This window comes from Hesperophylax consimilis, chromosome 25, assembly GCF_061612785.1.
Source record: "Hesperophylax consimilis isolate HC1 chromosome 25, BYU_Hcon_1.0, whole genome shotgun sequence".
NCBI classification, from domain to species: domain Eukaryota; kingdom Metazoa; phylum Arthropoda; class Insecta; order Trichoptera; family Limnephilidae; genus Hesperophylax; species Hesperophylax consimilis.
Genome location: NC_142860.1, coordinates 20,337,926 through 20,359,777, shown reverse-complemented (window position 1 = coordinate 20,359,777; position 21,852 = coordinate 20,337,926). Strand labels below are relative to the sequence as shown.

Here is a 21,852-nt window from a genome sequence, read left to right as displayed (position 1 = left end):
CATTCTACAAGTTTGATTTGAGATTTTCACGGCCAAAAGTATTATAGTGATTTGTGTTTGGGGTATTATGCCGTGTTGCGCTACCTCCTTCTTTAGCCAACGTTTCGGACAGCATTGCAGTGTCCATCATACACATCTAGATTACACATCTGCCCTGATGATGGACACCGCAATGCTATACGAAACGTTGGCTAAAGAACGAGGTAGTGTAACACGGCATAAAACTCCAAAAACAAATCACTATAACATTCTACAAAATTAAGAGCTATTAATAATTGTTCACAAGATATAAGATAAAATAGGGAGTTCAAGATGTATTTCTTCCCTCTCATACAGCATGAGTCTCTTCAAGACACAGGTTCAATCCTTCCACGAAAAATACCCTCCACACAGCATCCCCAGAGATGACACAGGTCCTGAGGGAAAATATTTTATTCAGAGCCTCTTGTGAAGAGTTATAAAAATACTTAAAAAAAATAATCTGTATCTTTTGAATAATTATGTCGTGTGTTTTTTATGAAAGAGTCGGCAGTTTTTTACTGTTTAAATGTTATTTTATTATTGCTATTATAATGTTTTTTTCTCCACATCAATTTTGCACCTCTAACTGAAGAGGAAGAAATGTACCTGTAAATTGTTACAGGTTACATTGGTATAATAAATAAATGGCATAGCATGAGAAGTAACAGATATAATAATACATATAGCAAGATTGATGAGTATTAAAGGAGGAAGCCACACCTACTAACTTCGAAACTTACATTTCTGTACGAGCGCAGAATCCGGCCACAACCAGCAGGTTGGCCCGATGATGGCCAACTTCCGATGGCAAAGGGCGCCAGAAGAAAAAAAGCATGAAAACATTTTCGTGTTACATTCTTTATCCTATGTGAACATAGTTCTTGGCTACGTCCTCATTAGGCCGCTCCCAACTAGCAAATAAATTATTAAATTAAGCAGTCAAAAAGAGCAAAATAACGTGTATAAAATTAAACTAGTATTTTATTAGCAATAATTATTAGCCTGAAACACTCATCCACATTGAAAAATCTCCTGATAAAATATACATGACGCCAACGGGACTTGAACCCGTGTCTTTTCGATTGGTTGTTTCAGGTGAAAAAATGTAACAAGCAGTAATTGTTGAATGAAACACTAGTATATATTGAATTATTTCGCGGATAAGAGATAAGCCGCCATAGCTCAGTGGTCAGAACTGTCGACCGGAAATCGAAAGACCACGGTTCAAGTCCCGTTGGCGTCATGTATCTTTTATCAGGAGATTTTTCAATGTGGATGAGTGTTTCAGGCTAATAATTATTAACTAGGTCTGGCTCGTGACGAGTATCCTGGAAAGGACTTAATATTAGTTTCTTCAAAATAGCCACAATGGCTTAAACCTTGTTTGGTGACCAAAGCTGAATAGCCAGGGACTTCCCCCACCTTCCTCTCTTCCTTCCCTACTATCCTTAGCCTCACAACCTATCCCAATTGAGGATGCCATAGTCTCACTGCTTCCAAGATGGTTGGGAGCAGTTGGGACTCCTTGTACGGTTCCAAAAATTTCAATTCCAGGAGGGTAAATAATACAATTTTCCATATTCTATTTGCCATTATTCTTCTATCAATCAAACCCCCAAGACTGATATTGCCAACAAATAGCTGAATGCAGGCCCTAGCGGCAAAGGATTGTAATTTTCTAGCTAATATGAATTACGATTTTACCCTAGAAATTGCTAAATAAACATTTTGACTTTCTCCAAAGAACATTAATCTAACGAATATTAAATATAATTACGAAATCAAATCAATTTCTGCAAGCATCAAATCACACTCCGCCCCAAGAAACACGACCAACTCCACAAACAAGCTTTTGAAAACCATAACATTATTTTACGACGAGGTTCGTGTGACGGTTAATTATTATTAATTATATTCAATACATGCGTCAACCCAGTTTTACACTCCAACCATTTCTTCCTTTGCCAAAACAATCGGACGAAAGTGTTCGCTCAGTCTTCTGTACAAGTACCAAATGAATCTAATTACACATACAAAAACTGCTCGTATAAAAACCAAGCCCATAAAATTAAAACGATTGTATTCGACTGGCAGTCAGTCAAACAGCACCTGTCTTCAATCAATCAAAAAACAATTATAAAAAACAAATCAAAATGTTTAAGATCGCGCTTTGTTGTTTGGCCATCGTAGCAGGAGTCACATGTCAAGAAAACTCAGCATCAAACCTAGCCGCAGACATTTACAAAGGATGCTTGAGCCAGTATTCATATTCTTGCATCAAGCCTAAAGCGCTGGCATGGATGAGTTCAGTTGTCAATGACGACATCATCAGCATCACCGATGATTTGACCATTGTCAAGACTGGTTCTGTGGATTCTGACGCCAGGAGCGCAAAGGATGGCAGGTTCGCCGTGTTCAGCGAGGTTGAGGACTTCCTGGCTACGCATACCCTGAAGATTAGGATCCCTGAGTCTCTGACTGCCGGAGGAGCCGGAGAATATGTGCCAAGGTCCCTGCTGCAAGGATTACCCGAGAGTCTGGATGTGCCACTTACTGAAGGAGGAGTGCAAGAAGGTCAATATTAATACATTAGTTTATTGCAATCCATATTTTAATAAGATTTTATACTATATATGTAGAAGTCGCGTTAAAAATAAGATACAATAGCGTATGCAATAATCACCTTTTCACTCAATTAAATTGCTACTTTTAGTTTCCTTTTCAATCATTTTTTATATAATCTCATCTTTAATTGCAACACATTATTAAGATTTCAGAAACCGATGAACGAGTGGATAATATTGTAATAAAATCTGGTCAATTTGATTTATATTGATTAATTTTTGCGTTAGCTATCAGCTAGCACAGTTCAAATATTAAAGCTGTAGTAATTTTCAGTATTTTGTTGCTTTTGCTCTTCAATAAATAATATTATCATGGCAGATGATGAAAAACTGTCTAAAACATCAACAAAAAATAGTACAAATCTTAACTCGTATAACACTTACACGTAATTAGCACTTTTTAATGTTTCCATTGTATGTTTAGGTCGCGGCTTCGTCAAGAAGGTGATGATCCCCTTCCTAATGGGCCTGAAGTTCAAGGCTTCCGTCCTGGTCCCCATCGCGCTCGCCCTCATCGCCCTCAAGACATGGAAGGCTATCACTCTCGGCCTCATCTCCCTGGTGCTCTCAGGTAATGACAAAAATATACACATTTTTCCAGTCAACATCATACGGAGTCATATCTCAGGGTTGGATTGGCCTCCTCCACAAATGTTCTCTACTGGATGTGGTCCTACTCATTCGCTTAAGTGCTTCGTATCCTGCACCAATCCTCTTCCACACTGTTCATTCACCACTTCCTCGGTCTCCTCCTAGGTGGATTTCGATGGGACACCTAAACGGTAATAATGTTCAGCGTTCTTTCATCAGGCATTATTTCTACACCCCATTCCCATTGCAGTCTTCGAGACATGATTTCATGATTTCACGCAGTTTGTTTATCCACCTTTTCCTCGAGTTACTTTTGGGTTTTCTTCTATCATACTCTTCCACAATTAATATCGAGATCTCCTAGTCCATCTAGGCCTTTGACGTCTTCCTGTGGACGTTTCAGTTTTGCAGAGGAATGTGTGAAAAATTCTTAGGCATTCAGCGGCTATGTGCTTGGTAGTCCATCCCAACTGATATACATCCAGGGTTTTCACTACTCCGTGAATGTTGGTCTTCTTTTAATAGAACGGATCCAATCGATCGTCTTATATCTGACAGAGTTAAAATCTGACTGGCGAAAAAATGAAAATGTACAGATACATCAGATTAAAATATTTTATATTATTTGAGAATAATTTAAAATAGTGAAAAACAAAATTTAAATAAATAATTCATTTTCTTTCTTTATGATTTCTCGTATCTTTTTCATAGAATCGTACAAAAAGCTTCGTACTTTCAAAATAATATTTTGCTTACGTTTAAATAAATACCTTCATATATAGTTTTGCCAAGTTGTCAATGTGGTTATTAGTCAAAGCAAAGGAATTATTTCTCCAGAAGTAAAATGTTTTTGAAGAGAAGTTATCGTATTTTAACATTTGCAAACAGTGTCAGAAAACATTACTTCCTATTTCCGTGTCAACTGTGACAAGAGGAGCATAAACGAATTATTTTTTTCTACCCGGTGATCGGACTGCCTGTTGCTAATAGGACCTTAAAAAAACTGATATTAAAAATGATTAAATGATGTTTTTTTCTTTTCCCACCAGGCGCCATGGTAATCTTCAAGTTCACCAAGCCTAAGGTGGTGAACTACGAGGTGATCCACTACCCTCAGCACCATGACCATCATGTGGAGCACATCCCCGCCCCCGCAGGGTGGGAGCAGCCACAACCCCACGGACCTTACAGGGCTCGTGCCTTCGACAACGCCCAAACCCTGGCTTACTCCAGTCAGCTGTAAGGAGTGACATCTCACAGCCTTCAACACTACCCAGGATATACTACCAAGTTATTTATTAGGATGAATGAGTATTTATTTGCGATTATTTATTTGATTTTGTAAATTAATTAAAATTATTGAAACGAATTTTCTTTGTTTTTTTGTTACACCTGTTCTATCATGAATTTCTCTGAATTTCCCGACACATCATTGTTTATTATATGTAGGAATCAAACAGTTATATATAATTACAATACATAATAATGGTAATTTAATTATCATTGTAATATATGACCGGTCGGTAGCTGAGTTGACATCGCGTTTGGATCCCACCCAGGCGTAGTGTGTTCAATTCCTCGGCTGGCTAAGTCCTCCATCACAACACAAGCAACATTTTCCGCTTACTGTGGTGGTAGTAGGAGATTTTCAAATATTGTCAGGTTATTCGTAACTTTCTCTTTATAAAAAAAAATAAAATAAAATAAACAAAAATATAAAAATAGTAATAAAAAATAAAGATAATTGAATTGTGAAATAAACATACGATAAACCAATTACGTTGTCATAAAAGAGTATACATGTTTGGTGCATTATGAACAAAAAATAAATAAACCGTGATAGCAATATAAATGAGTGTCATATGATAAATTCAGCCAATTTGACTTAGATGTTTTCAAGGTACAGTTGAAAATATCTACATAATCCGTAAGTTTGAATGTTTTCAGATACGTCTCGTTATTGAATTTTACACTTACAATGTGATATTATGTGGGGTGGTGTTCAGAGCAACGAAATACAATCTTTCTAACAGATATGATCAATCAATAACATTGTTCATGATATTATAAATCAACAAGATAGTTCTAATTTATAAGTAGTCGCTCTCTCAAACACAACCTTCTGTAATTTCGACCCTTAAAATGCAAATTGCGATACTTAATCATGCCATAACTTCTTGGGATGTATCTAACCTCTTCATGTTCTCTTTTACTCAATTAAAATTATAATAGAAAAAGCTTAGGTACCTAAATACTTGCCGTTACAGAAACATGTACCTACGTAAGTAAACAACAATAAAATAATTAACACGATATTTATTTTAAATGGTTTTTATTAGTGAAACTTTAGTTGTCACAATTTGAAAATGTTGAGGTAATTTGACAACTTTGAGGTAATTTTGACAACATTGAGGTAATTTGACAACATTGAGTTAATACACAGAATAAAGAAAACTCCAAGTGCCTTCCATATAAATTTGAATGGGAACAAATGTGCCACTGACTTAGTACCTTTTGGTTCCAGACCATTTAGCATTCGGTCAATATTTCTTACTGCGTGAAATCGTAACACAGTTTTTTTAATGGAAATATAGGCCCGAATCGGGTTTATAATATTTGGATCACAAAACACGCCCACAAGGCACTTATTGTGTCATTCTTTATTCTATCACGAATTAAATATATTGTTTAAATAAATAAGTCGTTCTCGTACAGTATTAAAAACATTAATTTAAAAATTAAATATACCTACCCAAACAGAAAAACAGCCAAGAGTAAAATTCTATTGATAAATAGTAAACGTAGACGTAAAGAACCTAATTATTCTGGCTTATTAAAAGTTTTATCAACAATTTCATTACTGAATTCCTTCTACAAGTGTGTGTCAAATTACCTCAACGTTGTCAAACTACCTCAACGTTGTCAAATTGTGACAAATCAATTTCATGAGTGTAATATTGTTGTTTCATTAATAAAAATCATTTTAAATAATTTTATGAGTGTAATATTGTCTTCCTAAAAAAATTATCCACACAATAGTTTATTCTCTAGCATTACCCGTAAATTGAATTGAAACATTCAAAAAAAGATATTAGTATATTAAGCGTTAAATCAATACTTCACAGCAGCTTAGCGCATGATGGTAATGACTCTAAAAGCCGAAAATATTTGCTTTATCCTTTGTAATAGAGAAAATATCATAACAACACATCTTATGATACGTATAGGTACATACGCGAGCCGAACTGTCGAACGGAACCTCAACTTATGGGAAAGGAACGAAGTAACCGCAAATGGCACGAAACGCAGTTTGCAGTTGATTCGTTCCTTTCCCGTAATTCGTGGCTCGGTTCGCGTTTCGGTTTGCAAATGTATACGTACCATTAGAGATCGAGAGTTTTAAAAACAGTTTTCAATCAGTTTTTGATTGAGGCATAATACACAGAGATAACTTACTAATGACGGGACAGCAGGCCCTTGACGAATGAATTGACAGATTTCATAACAAACTATCAGTAAAGTACAAATATGTTATGAGGAAGTCGGAACACGTGTTCTTAAAATTTATAATGTTTTCGCATTTCAAGGCCACATGCGTGAACACGTGTTCAAATATATTCTAAATGACTAATAGTTTATTAGGAAATGGGCATGCAGTCACATTATAATTGTTTAAATAATTATTATATTGCTTTTTTTCAAACATTTTATTTATTAACATTTTCACTACTTATATCTACATTTTAAAGTGAAAGAAACGTCACTATTTCAAAAAAAAATAAACTCTTCTACAAGTAGGTACTATAATATTGAAGAAATTCAAATGTTTAAGACGATTACACATTTGAGAAAAGAATCCACAGAAATAAATTTACAGACAGACGAAATGCAAAACGGTCAAGATAAAACATATTAACAGATGCTTTCTTCGTACTACATTTGTAGCAACAACAAAAAAAAATTTCTGTAATGTTATTTCTAAAAAAATCATTTTTATAGATAGTCATAATTTAATTATATGTTGAGGTCATAAATATATATAAATAAACGCATCGTTTGCTCCAATTTAGCAACATAAATAATTGACATGGTTCAATTATATTTTAAAAGGATGTGACAATATGAAAGTTTATCGAGGCTCCCGGTATCAAGAGTAGAATTGTAATTGCTTAGCGAGGTAGTAAAGCGATTAGAAAAATATCCTGCATTATTATGCAGGATATTTTCATTCTGCTCATTAGCAAAGCAGAATGCAATGTTATGATAAATTATAAAACACGGAAATGAGGCCAAACACAAAACAATTAGAAAATGTTCTTGTTTCAAGAAAATTGTATACAACACGGAAAAAAAATGCATTCCGGTTAAAAACGGGACTGCAGGCGTTTAACGAATTAATTCACAGGTTTTCTAATAAACACTAATGTGTTATGGCAATGTCGGAACACGTGTTATGAATGTACTAAAAGTTTATTAGGAAACGGCATGCAATACTCCTTTTTCTCCGTGCAAATTCCTGAAAGTAGTGGGTCTGTGAGAGAGGTTGTATGACTGCCAAAAAACAGGAAAATTGACTATATTTTTCCCCAAGAGCTTCCCTTCGGTCATTTTGCAAGATGCTGTGCAGAGGTTATTTTAAGTAGATAATTTTTAAAGAGTAAGCCTGGTTTGTAGGAGAGAAAGGACACATATCCGGCAGAGCTGTTGATGAAATGAAATGCAAATGATCATCATATGTCGTGCCCATAGACATATGAATATTAGTAGACCTGCCCTAAGTGATTAAAAGCGTATTATCCCCACTCCCCATACCGGTTCCATTGAGCCGGCTGGGCTCGCATATGGCCTCAAGTGAAATTTGAAAACGTGACGTCATCATTCTTGTGCGAACTATGGTCGAGGCATCATCGGTTCATTTTACGAAATAACACGGCAAAATCTTGACTTGTACTATGAAAACTTGTAAAAATAGATGTGAAAAAGAGAATAAACCCAATTGTCGTATTACATTCCATATATAAGCATTATTTTACTTTATTTTAAGCATATTCACATCGTATAATATGAATCAGTTGTTACTATCACATCGAGAAACGTCTGGACGCGAAACACAAAGCTGGTGGGTTGCTGGGAAGTAAATTATGAACATTTATAAAAGTGTCTTAACTAAATACTCTGAAACTAACTACGACTCTGCAAACAGAAGAAATTTACTTTGCCGAATTTGGACTTCGCAAATTAGTTCATAACGTGGCGAGTAATTTGCGCTCCCATGTAAAAATGTCTATTCATTCAAAGGCAGATTTGACTTTTAAGAACTAAATGGTGATATTATAATGCGAGATGCCTATTTACTGTCAGATTGATTTATTGACGAATCACAGTCAGCTTAACCCCCTTCGTTCTTCAACAGTTGATTTTACCCCTCGCCATTATCTTCTCGTCTATTAATTCCTATGTCTGTGGTCGTGCCACAGGTCGTCCCAAGTGGTTGGCTACGTTTTGTGACATAGCAAGTGTGCCCAGGTTCGTCGGGTGAGGTTCGTAAATGGAGAGATCGGTTGAGGGAGGTCCTTTGGCCTCTACAGCTGGACTCACGCGCACAATGCAATACAGTGGGACTGATGGATTCATGCGCCCATAACTCCTGGCCAGTTTCCATCAAACTAATCATTCCTTTTTCTTGTTCAGAACTTTCTTCCTTTCAGATGACATAGTCCTCGAGGAAAATATTTTCCTCACGTTTCTCCATAGGAACATACCACAAAATATCAAAAACTTCATTCCATCAAAATTTAATTACCAATAAAAACATTTCAGGTTATTGTTTTTGTTCGTATTTCATTTTAGCAGTCCACAATGGAGTGCTGGTACCTACCCTGATGTATGGAAGTGAAGTATGGAACTGGCAAAGAAAGGATGGAAGTAGATTGAATGCTGTTGAAATGAGATCCATGAGGCGTTTGTGTGGTAAAACCATGTTTGATCGTGTGATGAATCTGGGAATCCGCAAAGAGTGCAAGGCTGATGTAAGCGTAATGAGTAAGATTAAGATAGGGACGCTTAGATGGTTTGGGCATGTAGAGCGAATGAGCGAAGATAGTAGTGTAATAAGGATATATGATGCAAATGCGAATGGTAGCAGAAGTCGGGGACGCCCGAGGAAGACATGGCACGATCAAGTGAATCAGGTACTCGAGTCGGGCGATGTCAAGAGTCAGAATAATGAGACGATGTATGAATGTGAATGATTCAAAAAGTGTGTGCCAAGACCGAGTTGTTTGGCGGTGCGTCCTCTCTGCCTACCCCTGTAGATAATTAGTTAGTTAGTATTTTAAATACTTTTTAGCTACTTTTTTACCTACTTCTGTTTCAGTTACGTAATTTTATACTTTGGTTGCGAGAAATAGGCAACCCTACAAGCAAAACCAATCAATTTATTGATCATGTACATTAACGAAATTTAGATTTTTTTAAATAACCTTTAATTCATATTGATAAATCATCTGTTCAACGTACCTAATTGATCGACAGTACCACCCTAAGTCCAAAAAATGATTACTGTAATAAATGTCTTAGAGAAATGCATTTGAACTTTTGGAACCATAACGGATATGAAACGGCAGAAATGAAAAGCAAACCTCTTTGGCCGGACCCTACAAGGATCCTAGCGGTCTATGGCACGTCGGAGGTTGAATTTTAATGAGAAATTCTTATCAGTTGATGTTATACGGAGATATGAGCTAATCGTGTCACCTAGTGACCCCCATTTTGTGAAAAATTTCAAAAAAAATATTAGAGATCAAGTTGTAACGAACGTCTCTGGCAAGGGGTAAGCGAGTTGCTTCTGAACCCAGAGATCGTGAGATTGAAACCAAGGAAATAAAATATTATTATTTCACATGGGTTACGTTACGTATAACACATGGACGACAAAAGGAGTATATTAGAAAATATAACTAATTAAGCTCCACGACGTTTCCCCGCAGGGGTAGGCAGACAAACAAATTTATCTCATACAAAAATCCCATTCCGTTATTCTGACTATTGACTATTTGGTTAACTTTATCGTATCTTGTCTTCCTTGGGCGTCCACAACTTCTTCACGTTCGTGTCTTTACTTTTTTTTATTTTTACTTTCACAGGAAGACCTGCAAATAATTTCCCTTGGGGCCAATGTTATCTTTGGGATGCTGTTTGGAGGGTCTTTTTTGGGGAGAGAAAGTAGTGAACATGGGTAAATGAGACCCATGTTGTAGGAGGGGGGTGTTTACATTGTGAGTGTTTTAGTGTCTGGAGATGACCGTAGGTTCTAATAGGCATAACTCTAATTATAAATATATTTACTCATATATTTTTGTGATCGTTAAATATTTCAGCTTTTTTTAAAGGGGTCTTTTAAAAACCTATATAACCGGAATGTATGCATCTCTTTTGCGTAGTAAAAACATCTAAAAGAGTCATGTTATCGGTGCCATATCGTATCGAAAGTATCACCTTATTTAACTTACTTACCATAATTAATCGTCAACAAAATTGCATTTATTATTTGAATGCTGGAATACTCGTACAATCACCAATTTGTAGCCTAGAAGTTTTATGTTACAGGTGATACTAAAAAACTTGATTTTGATTTGGAAATAATGTGATTCTTGTTTCATTGTTCATTCTGTCGAGTCGTATAGCACGTTATTACTTCATCCAACAACATTACTAATGTAAGTGCTGTGACGAGGAAATTACGTCGAAATTCCCACAAAACAAATTGAAATAATATTGTAATTTCATTGAAGCAAAGTTCGATCAGTTCCGGAAAGACAGCTGGAAGTCATTGCCAAGCGAACAGGAGACAATTTGCATTCAAGACGCAACCTTGAAGCAGCAGTGCTTTGCATATTAATGGTAAAATACTACTCAAAGAAATGTCTCTCTATCACACACTGACTGATAAATCATAATGTAAAACGAAGAAGGACAAAAAATAGAACATTAAAAACGGAATAGGATGCGTAGACCATTGTACCTATTGAATCAACCAGCCGATAAAACTGGACACAAACAGAAAGCTAATTAAACACAGCTTGATACTGGCGGTTGTGCCCTTTTTTATTTGCTGCTTGTAAGTGACGATTGTCGCTTTCCTTTGGTAGTATAACGAGTGCGTATAATCACCAACTGTAAAATCAAACCAACTTGCTGCACAATTCTCCTTTTTGTATCAGCCAAATAAATCGTTGTATAAATAGTGTGTACCGCACCCAATTGTCATCAGTAGAGCACCAGTCTTCGAACTGTCATCAGTACAGTAGTCTATTTAAACAAAGCAAATATGAACGGAAAAGTGTTGTGTTTCCTGGGTTTGGCGCTTTTGGGAGTGGCGGCAGGACAGCCTGCCAAGCCTGCCTTCTGGAAGGGCACCCCCATGGACAGCATGGTGGAGGAAATGAGGTCCGGATGCTCAGGGGGAAATGATGCCATCGCCTGCATGAAGTTCAAGGTGATCTCTCTGCTGGACACCATCTTCAGGAAGGACTCTTACCAGGTGCTTAAAAAAGTTATAAGATAAATCGAAAACGTCAACCATAATCAAATAGATCTTGCTATTTGGATTATCAGGGCTTTCAAAGTTGTGTTTTTTTTTATATTTATATCAGAAACGTGGATTAACATGGATGTCAATTTTGGGTTGCAATTCTTAACTTGTTCGAATTAATTACGATAACAGCATAATAGTAAAATTGGATGAATATTCAAATCTAACAAGCTTTACATGACTAATTAGTCATGTAACTAGTTCTAGTGCCATTTTCGCTTTTATTATAAAATCTTTCAAATTGGGTACTTTTGTAAATAGGTCAAGCGCATCTTGGTATCAATCAATATTCTGTGTCAATCTCATATCTCATTCCTCTGTTACTATTCGGGTCAAGGACAATTTTCCTCGGCAAGGAGCCTCTAGGCGTCCCTGTTCTGTGCTACTTCATAGAAACTTGAATTTACTCGATTTATTTTGATTCCATCAATATCTTTATAATTGTGAATGTCTTCCAGGTATCCGAAACCGTCGAAGTAACGCGCAACAACTACAATGGAAACGAAATTACCGGCCGCTCTTCGGGAGGCGACTTCCTCGATGTTGTCCAGGAATACCTCCAGAGCCACGATGTCTCTTTCAAGCTCCCCATCGCTGGAGCCAAGGTCACCGTCTCCCCCCGGAACCTCGATGAGGAAGAACTTAACGTGAACATCAACTTCGCCGGAGATGAGTCCAGGGCTTCGGGAGTCGAGCCACGCAAGTCCAAGCTGAAGAAGATCATCGTGCCCATCCTGGTGTTCGTCCTGCTGAAGGTCATCACCCTGGTGCCCCTCGCTCTCGGAGTCCTTGGACTGAAGGCCTGGAACGCGCTCCAGCTGTCTTTCTTCTCTTTCGTCATCTCAGTTGCCCTCGCCATCTTCCAGCTGTGCAAGAAGGTACAGTTTATATTACGTTGATACTAACTCCTCGCAAATTAAAACGCGACTAAAGTTTGACAATTTAAACAACCTAAAAGAATATTCAAATGTTAGAATTATTTTTTCGCAACTATCGAACCGTTTGGATTCGTGTCAAAATTTCAATCTAGATTCCTCTCATTGCTTTATTAAAACCCTGTTACCCGTAAATATATTAAAAGACTTTTACATTTCTGCATTCATCAATTACGTTAAAATTGTTGACTATTGACGGGTTCGTATTTTAATATCTTAGAATCATTTACGTCTCATACCTGAATACATGGATTGTTGTATTTTGATGTCCTATATTTAATCCAAAATATTAGCAATCGTCCTCAATAACTTGAAAATATTTTATGGCTGCAAAAAATCAACAATCTTCATTGTCTTTAATAAACACAATGTCTTAAAACGATTGTTTTTGCAGTACTCAACAATTCAACAGCATTCATTAAAATAATCAATTAACTTTCTCAATCTCTTGAAACCTTATGACTAAGACACCCTTTTCATTGTGCACGATGAAAAATTAGTATTGATAAATTATTAAGAATATATTAAAATTATTGGTATTCCGGTTAAAACGGGATTGCAGGCCCTTAACGAATAAATTAAAAGGTTTCCTGATAAACTTTTAGTAAAATACCAATGTATTATCCCTATGTCGGAACACGTGTTTATAAAATACTAATATTTTCGCATTTCGTCATTAAATATTATCAATGAAAATTCAGGTGCATGAACGTGTTTTTTGATATATTTATCACGAAACGGCCTCCAATCCCGTTTTTTCCGGATTACCATTAATTTGAAGAGATTCTTAATAAATTAGCAATTCTCATTTTTCTCCATGATTTGATAGATCCCTTGGATGTTGTAACTACCGTTTAGTCCTTGCATGTATAATTGCACTAAAACAATAATCAATCTCTTAATCAATGTGTTAATTCCAGATCGCCGCCGACAACTCTCCTCCCCAGCTTTCCCATGGACCATGGGAGGCGCTCTCCAGCAACTACCGTGCTCGCTCCATGGATGAGCCCATCACCAACGCCCAGAACTTGGCCTACAACTCCTACCTCTAAATCCATAGCCAAAATCTCCAACCAAATTCACACCACAATTGCAAGAATCAAACTCACAAATCTGCGCATCTTAACATAGCAAAAACATCACGAAGCTAAACGGCTTGTGATGGATTTGTGACCTGTATAAAATATTGAGATGCAGCAGTTTCGTGCTGTGAGACATGGTACAAGAAACTTCAACAAAAGGAGTAATAACATGGTTTTATCTTTTGTGACGCCGTGATTTTTATCCGTTGGAGTTGATACAACGATTGATGACTGTATAATTTAATAATTTATTTTATTTGTATTATTTATTTGAATAAAAGATGTGCTCAAGAATATTTTTTGACTTCTTGTATATTATCTACATATCGACAAGTATATCCAAACGTTTCGATAGTTTCTTCTTTTTATTCAAAAGTCTTACGTCCAGCTTTGGACAAAAGTATTTTTCAAATGATTTTCATCCATCCGAAGCCAGCGTTCTCTCTGTGTATTGTGCGGTATTTATACCCGTAAAGGGCTTGAATCGTATTTTCTTGCCCGTTTACTTCTGGCAGATCTATGTATAGCTCAGACAGAGTTTTAACCACATTAAGGTTATACATGATGATGTCTTGGTCTGTCTCTAAAAGCCAAATTCTTGCTTCGTTTATTACCGTGGCTCACCAGCAACCAACAATTAAATTCTAACCGACTGGATTGATAGTTTACGGCACTTATTCCGAATTTCTGTCATTCTGTTGAAGCGGTGTTCCAAAACCAACCTCACCGTGAAAAAAATCGTTTTAGGGATGGAGAATTTTTCATGGTTGGCTGTCACAAAATTACTAAATTAATAATTACCTTCAACATTAGGGCACTAGTAAGCCATATATCGAAGTGAAAAATATGTTTTTTAATATAATAATTTTTTTCCGAATTCATTCAAATCCACATTCGAAGCTCCACAGGGATCTCAAATATACCGCACTTAAAATCATCAATAATTTTGTTTAAACATTGTAGAATAAATAATGAACAGTTTACTAAGGCGGTTAAGTTGAACTCTACTGTAACCTGTTAAGTTAAGAATTGTTGAAGAAAATATATAAAATAATAACATGTTGTATCTACAGAGGGAACTGTTACTAAGAATATGGGATTGCAAACGAGCTAAAACATTTGGGAATCAAGAAGTCAAACATACAAAGGTCACCCAGGAATCTATGATCAACATTTGACCAAAGAATAACTTCATGCAAGGAAATCTTGCAACGGATGACCAGATTTTTCTTCAAGTGTTCCTTGAAAAATTAGTGTAAAAAATTAAATAATATGCCAAAACGTGAATTGCGTTTGAAAATTATTGTACAAAAGAGCAAATTATGTTTCAGAGAAAGAAATAAAATATTAAATGTTTTAATTTTACATGTGAACCCGAACCTGTGAGATTATGACATCCCCAATTAGGGTATATCGTGAAGCTGTAGGGTATGGAGATATATGGCGAAGATGAAGGTGGAAAAATACCTGGCTATTCAGATCTGGTCACCAAACACGACTAAAGCCACCAGGGCGATACTGGGACTATATTGCATTCTGGAACGTATCATACGTACTATATATTATTTGAATTAAATGTAAAATAAAAGAGTTTATTTCTAAAATTTACTTGCGTACGCCGGCATTCGTACCCGCGACCTTCGGATTGATAGTCGAGTATTCCTACTCCTCGACCACGAAGACCTAAACTTATAATGGAAACTTTTTCCGTAATATCAAAAACAATATTAGTCAATTAGATACTCACTTGTACCTAGATTACATGCAATTGGCAAATAATTACGCAGAAATTGTAGATTTGTTCAACTGCACGGAATATAGTTACAAGAAGGCTATAGTAACATACCTCAGTAATATAAATAACTTAGCTAAGCTTAATACGATTCTTCTGCATTAAATTTCTATATAACTAATAGCATACTTTTATTTCTTGATTACTGTTGTACTAAACTATTATATATGTCAAATGTTTGTAAAAACCCGAATGGGCGTAGAATATATAAATAAATAAATATTTTAATTTACTGGAAAATTTTGAAATGTATAAAAATATTGTACCAAATAAAAAAAAAATAAAAAAATGAAAAACTTCAACAATTCCATGTTTAAAGATGAGGTAAGTATGGGCTAAAATATTAATATAAGAGAGAAAAAATCCTCCTCAAAATATAAAAGAAACCACTGGATGTATCATCATTCTGCCAAAACTAACAAATTTATTTTAGGAAATTCCTAAAATCAAAGTTTATTTATGCTAGTATTTACTTAATTCTATTTATTTACAGCAGGTACAAATACCTTTACATACAGAATGAAAAATATTTTCACAAAAAAAGGATTACAAAACGTGCATTACGCAGTGTAAGCATACTAATATAATAGGCATATTTTACAATTACATTTATAATCGGGCCATAGGCAACAGAATGTTGACTACGTGTTATGCTTTTTTGGAAGTTCTTTCGGTGCTATCAAAAATATCTGCTACTTCTGCATATTGGTTACGTTATTTGTGTATGCCTGTTATAAGGGAGTTTTTAAACTAATTGTTGAAATGAAATATATTTTAGTTCTTTTTTGTTGTTTGTTTTTGGGGTGTTATGCCGTGTTGCGCTAACTTCTTCTTTAGCCGACATTTCGGACAACGTTGCAGTGTCCATCATCAGGGCAGATCCGGTAGATCCGAAGATGTGGACACAACAACAACAACTGTGGGCGCAACACGGCATAACACCCCAAAAACAAACAACAAAAATGCTTTTGGCCGTGAGAATCTAAAAACTTACCTATATTTTAGTTCGTTTGGGTGGCTATAGGATATCCTGCCTGAAACACGAATAATAAGGACCAGAGCTTTACATATTTTCAAGCATTCAGATCTTGCTAATTGAGTTCATAGAGCTTTAAGCTTTAGGTTTCATTTTTTAACCTGCTTTTTTGATACGAAGTCTGATAATAACCTGATCTGTGTATTTTTATCACTTCTCAAAGATTTCTGTTTGGTCAGATTATCAAAATACTATACTAAATTATAGGAATAGCGCTATTTACACTATGATCTTAAGTAATGAGACAAATCCAACAAAGAAAACTATTCTCATACTAGGGCAGACCAATATTGAAAATACATTTAAAATAATTTTCTATTATAGGTAGGTACCCGGTTCCATGATAACTCAACACAGTGACAATTCAACACACCTTTAAAAAGTGTTATAAAGTCATTAGAAACGATGATTTTTTGTTTAACCTAACCTAACTTAACCTACATAACCCAGTTAATAAAGTTTTGTTTCATCACTTTCCATGACTTTATATAACTTTTTAAAGTTGTGATGAATTATCATTGTGATGATTTATCCGGTTACCGTAGGTACCCATCTACTTTACGGCTTGTTTGAATTTTTTACACAAACAGTTCCAATCTCGAAAATGACACTTTGTCTCGACAAACTGTCTCAATAGAAAGGAGGTGAGTGGTTTATTTGTGGAAAGGAGAGAAGTTCATACAGTCTCTAAAAATACTTTTAGAAGATACTCAAGTATCTCCACCCTGAAGGAAATTATTTTTTCCCACGGCCTCTTGTGTGGAGTTACTAGTAAAATAAAATGATTCCATAATGATAAACGTTTCGAAATAAATCAAAGAAAGCTTAGCAACTTCCGATATGAATATGATGATATAAGTCTATAAAATTCCAACCTCACAGACACTCATGTGAGGCATTTTGTTGTGAGATAAAACAAACAACTGTGGAGTAAGCAGAGGTTGCCCACTGCCGGTGTCTAACGGGGGAGAGTCACCAATAATCATCAAAACTTTAGACATTCGAGAGAGGCCCATGTCCGAAGCCGGACGTCCGTAAGCTCACAAAGAAGAAGAATAGGATTTGGTATTGATTTGGTAGTACAGTTTGCTGGTATTTACTTTCACTTTCCTTTGGAAGCGTAGCGGCCAAATGTAAAGCAAACTTTCTTCAGGATTCGCTTTTTCATATCGGCTTGTCAAATGGCAGTATAAATAGCATCCTCTGCACCCACAAATCATCAGTACCTCATCAACTATCGCACTGCCAACAGCTCGGAAAGCAGCCATAAGTTCAAACAAAGCCTTCAAGATGAACGGAAAAGTGTTGTGTTTCTTGGGATTGGCCCTTTTGGGAGCGGCTATGGGACAACCTTCCTGGAACACAAATGATGAGGTCCAGATCTTTACATGTTTTCAAGCTTTCGGATCATGTAAATGAGTTCACAGAGCTTTGAACCTGAGAGTTTTGTTCCATTTCTTACCTTGCTTCAGTTAATTGTTGAAGGTTCAAAGTTCTATCATTGGCTTTATTAATCAAATGGGATGAATACTCAAATCTTATCTTTACGAACAAATCAATTCAAACCTTAAATTCTTCACGTGCCAATTTATGTGCCAGTCCTGGTCAACGCATATTTTAGTCAGTTTTGCAGGACAATGAACATCGTTTTTTCAATCTGATGATAATAGTTTCTTTCTTTTAGGTATCCGAAACCGCCGCTGGCCGTTCTTCTGAAGGTGACTTCCTCTACCAGGTGCAGAGTTATCTCAAGGGCGATGGTGCCTCTTTTGACCTCCCTATCGCTGGAGCCAAGGTCACCATCTCTCCCCGTAACCTCGAGGAAGAAGAACTGAACGTCAACATCAACTTCGCTGGAGAAGGGGAAGCCAGGGCTTCAGGAGTTGCACCACGCAAGTCCAAGCTGAAGAAGATCGTTGTTCCAATCATGATCTTTGTCCTTCTGAAGGTCATGACCGTCGTGCCCCTCCTCTTTGGAGTCTTGGGACTGAAGGCTTGGAACGCACTCCAGCTGACTTTCTTCTCTTTCATCGTCTCCTTTGGACTTGCAGTATTCCAGCTTTGCAAGAAGGTACAGTTTTTTCTTTAAATATTACTATTATTATACAGATATGGTCTAAATATCTACTTACCACACCCATTCATGCCTAAGGCCCACAGTGCTATCTCTCATATAGCTCCTGAATTATTTGACAGCATCCCAGTCTCTTTAATGAAGTTTACTAGGGTTGTCTTCGGATGTTCTCGATGTCTCCTCATAGCGAATTTCCCTGGGTATCCGAGCCTCCTTACAATACAGTGGTTCACCGCTGATTAAATTATGTTTCTTCACCCTCTGCACATATCCTATAACCAGTGTGATGCTTTCCACTAGAGCTCCACGTATCTCCAGAGTGGCAGTGTGTTGTTCTAACTGTCATTACTTTTCGAAAATAAAACACTTGTAATCAAATATTGAAAACTTTTTTCACTCTATCAATGTTTGTTTTATCTACAGTTCGCCGCCGACAACGCCGCACCCCATATCCACGCACATGCCCATAGCCCATGGGACGCTCTAGCCAGCAACTACCGTGCTCGCTCCATGGATGAGCCCAACGCCCAGAATTTGGCCTACAATTCCTACCTATAAGTCAACTGCCAACATCTCCAACAGCATTTAGAACCTGTGTATATTAATAATTTATTTTAATTGTATTATTTATTGTAATAAAAGACGTTCTCAAGAAAATTACTGACTTCTCATACCAACCAACATATTAATCCAATTGTTTCAAAGGCATCTATGGCAAGAATCTCAGCCACGTGTATTTTAAAACTTTTCCTGTTTTATTCTTATCAATTCTTATGATTCATCCTCCTTGATGGTTCCAGTCTACTTCCTTAGTTGATCCATTGCTTTTGCTCCTAGAAAATCTTTTCCGGCTTCTCCAGAGTCTATGATGTATTGTCTTGGTCCGCCTAAGAATAGCTTTACTTTCTACTGCACCTAAAGGGCTTTGTCCTCGAACTCGGCGTGCATGATCCTAGTGGACTACCTCTCTACTGCTGATGAGAGGTTGATCAGTCAATGAATATATATGTGTAGGATTGTATGTTACTACTGCAATATCCTGTATCGGGCCTAGCGTTACCAAAGGTTTCAAAAATAAATATGACCTTAAAACACGAAAATTATTTTTTTAAATCATGGCTACCTCTTTATTGGTTCTTTCCTGTTATGAATGAGTCTTTAAGAGGCAAATAATTTTAACTATAGGTATATATGGAGTTAACTGAGGATGAATTAGTAACGGCTATATGGTTTTTCCAGCAGAAGTTTGTACAGTGAGAATCATTATTTCATAGACAGTATAATTACCAGTATGGACATTTCCACTCCGATGGGAGGAACGCCCTTTATCCTCTCTATAATGAAAAGAGGGGTGATATAAGACAAAACATGGTAGGTGGGTGCCATGCGAGACTTAAAGAAGTTTTATATGAAGTAAATATAAAAAAATAGTTTTTACATGCACTATAAAAAGGAGTACCAATATTAACAACCCGTTGCAATCTTCAATCTCGATCTGTAGCTGACTTCTTGTTGAGACTGTTGAAAGTCATAACCTCTGAACTTAAATACATAGATTCTTCTGTTACATTGTATGAAACTGTTAACAATATTTCAATAAACGCTGATTTTTTTTTTTTTTTTTTTTTTTTTAAATACATAAACGGCTATACTGCCTTTTATAAATAAACATATAATAGAGTACAAAGTAAGAAAAATAATATTATTACATTATAGTAGTTTTAAACTTAAAAATAACATACAATTATTTTGTGTATCAGAACAAAAATAACAAAAAAAGAACAATGAGAAATATCATCATTTCATTTCAACATGTCCATATTGCGTATATAAAATTACAATATGGAAAAATAATTTTTGAGTGCATGTTTATATTGCGCTAATTTTAAGAAATAAATGTCGCCGATGTTGGCATGTTCATTTCCCAAAATGTGTAATCGACTGATTGGTGAGTAATAATGTGATAATGTATGTGTGTTATTATAGTAGAACGGTAGAGTCAGTCTATTGTTAGCGCGACCAGGGCAATGAAATCGTATTAGTTCTATTAAATCAGGGGTATCCAGGACCGAGTGAATTATTTTATATAATATTAATAGATCACAGATTTTTCTGCGATCTGATAAATTTACGAGATTAGTCCAGTTCAATAACAAATTATAGTCCTAATTATAGGATTCTCTTGGAATACCTAATTTAAAATTAATATACCTAAGGTATAAAATGCGAATAGTATCAATGTTACAAAATTGTTTGGTTATTCTAATAATAAATCCTAAAATCTTCATTGATCTATTAATAATATTAGTTATATGGCTAATAAATGTAAGTTTTGAGTTGAAAATAATACCTAGATCATTTATTGTTTCTACTGAGTTTAATATAATTTTGTCAAGATTGTATTCATAAATTGTCGGTTTCTTTATTTTATAAAATCTTATTATTTGACATTTACTAATGTTAAGTGCCAGTTTATTGCATATACACCAATTAAACAAATTGTTTAAATTTTTTTGTAAAATTATGCAATCAGAAATATTTTTAAATATTTATCCACAATGAAACTGAAACTGATATCAGTATAGTCAGTATTCTTAAAGAAACTTTATGATGTTTTTTTTTATTACTTATTACTTTTTCGGTACATCTGAATCAATAAACTAAGCAATAGAACAAATTTTCGCTGATAACTTTCATATTGTTTATAAAAGGGAATAAATTAACCCAAGAATTTTTGTTATTTATTTTTGGGGTGTTATGCCGTGTTGCGCTAACTCCTTATTTAGCCAACGTTTCGGACAGCATAACACCCCAAAAATAAATAACAAAAATACTTTTGGCCGTGAAAATCTAAAATCATATTTAACCCAAGAATTATTATTTTCCCAGAATTTTAGAAAAATTAAATATTTTTTCTTGAGATTTCCGTGCTCACAACCAGAATAATATATCCAATTATCTGGAATATGAATGGTGTATTCTTAATTATGGTTTTTGAAAATCTCTTCTAGACACTACACTGGCCTTCATCTAGTCAAGTGTGCATAATTTCACCAATCTCGGAATAAAACTGTAGATTTGTATTTAAAACAAACCCACGGACA

General features: G+C 35.6%; 3 protein-coding genes across 3 annotated transcripts; all 3 read left to right on the top strand.

The window, feature by feature from the left end:
- Window positions 1-2,169: 2,169 nt before the first annotated feature.
- Window positions 2,170-4,479, top strand: Osi18 (DUF1676 domain-containing protein Osi18). Its single transcript, XM_089646836.1, is given in 3 exon segments — window positions 2,170-2,667; window positions 3,070-3,216; window positions 4,286-4,479. Coding segments are annotated over 3 exon segments (834 nt in total). The 5' UTR covers window positions 2,170-2,174.
- A 7,047-nt stretch (window positions 4,480-11,526) lies between these two features.
- LOC149411652 (uncharacterized) lies at window positions 11,527-13,842 on the top strand. The gene is made up of 3 exons (XM_089646809.1): window positions 11,527-11,778; window positions 12,288-12,707; window positions 13,685-13,842. The coding sequence occupies exons 1-3, from the start codon at window positions 11,566-11,568 to the stop codon at window positions 13,814-13,816; spliced, it is 765 nt and encodes a 254-aa protein (XP_089502935.1). The 5' UTR covers window positions 11,527-11,565; the 3' UTR covers window positions 13,817-13,842.
- Window positions 13,843-17,914: 4,072 nt separating this feature from the next.
- LOC149411651 (uncharacterized) lies at window positions 17,915-19,306 on the top strand. Its single transcript, XM_089646713.1, has 3 exons — window positions 17,915-18,048; window positions 18,359-18,745; window positions 19,172-19,306. Exons 1-3 carry the CDS (start codon window positions 17,965-17,967, stop codon window positions 19,304-19,306), a joined length of 606 nt encoding a protein of 201 aa, XP_089502839.1. The 5' UTR covers window positions 17,915-17,964.
- Window positions 19,307-21,852: the final 2,546 nt, after the last annotated feature.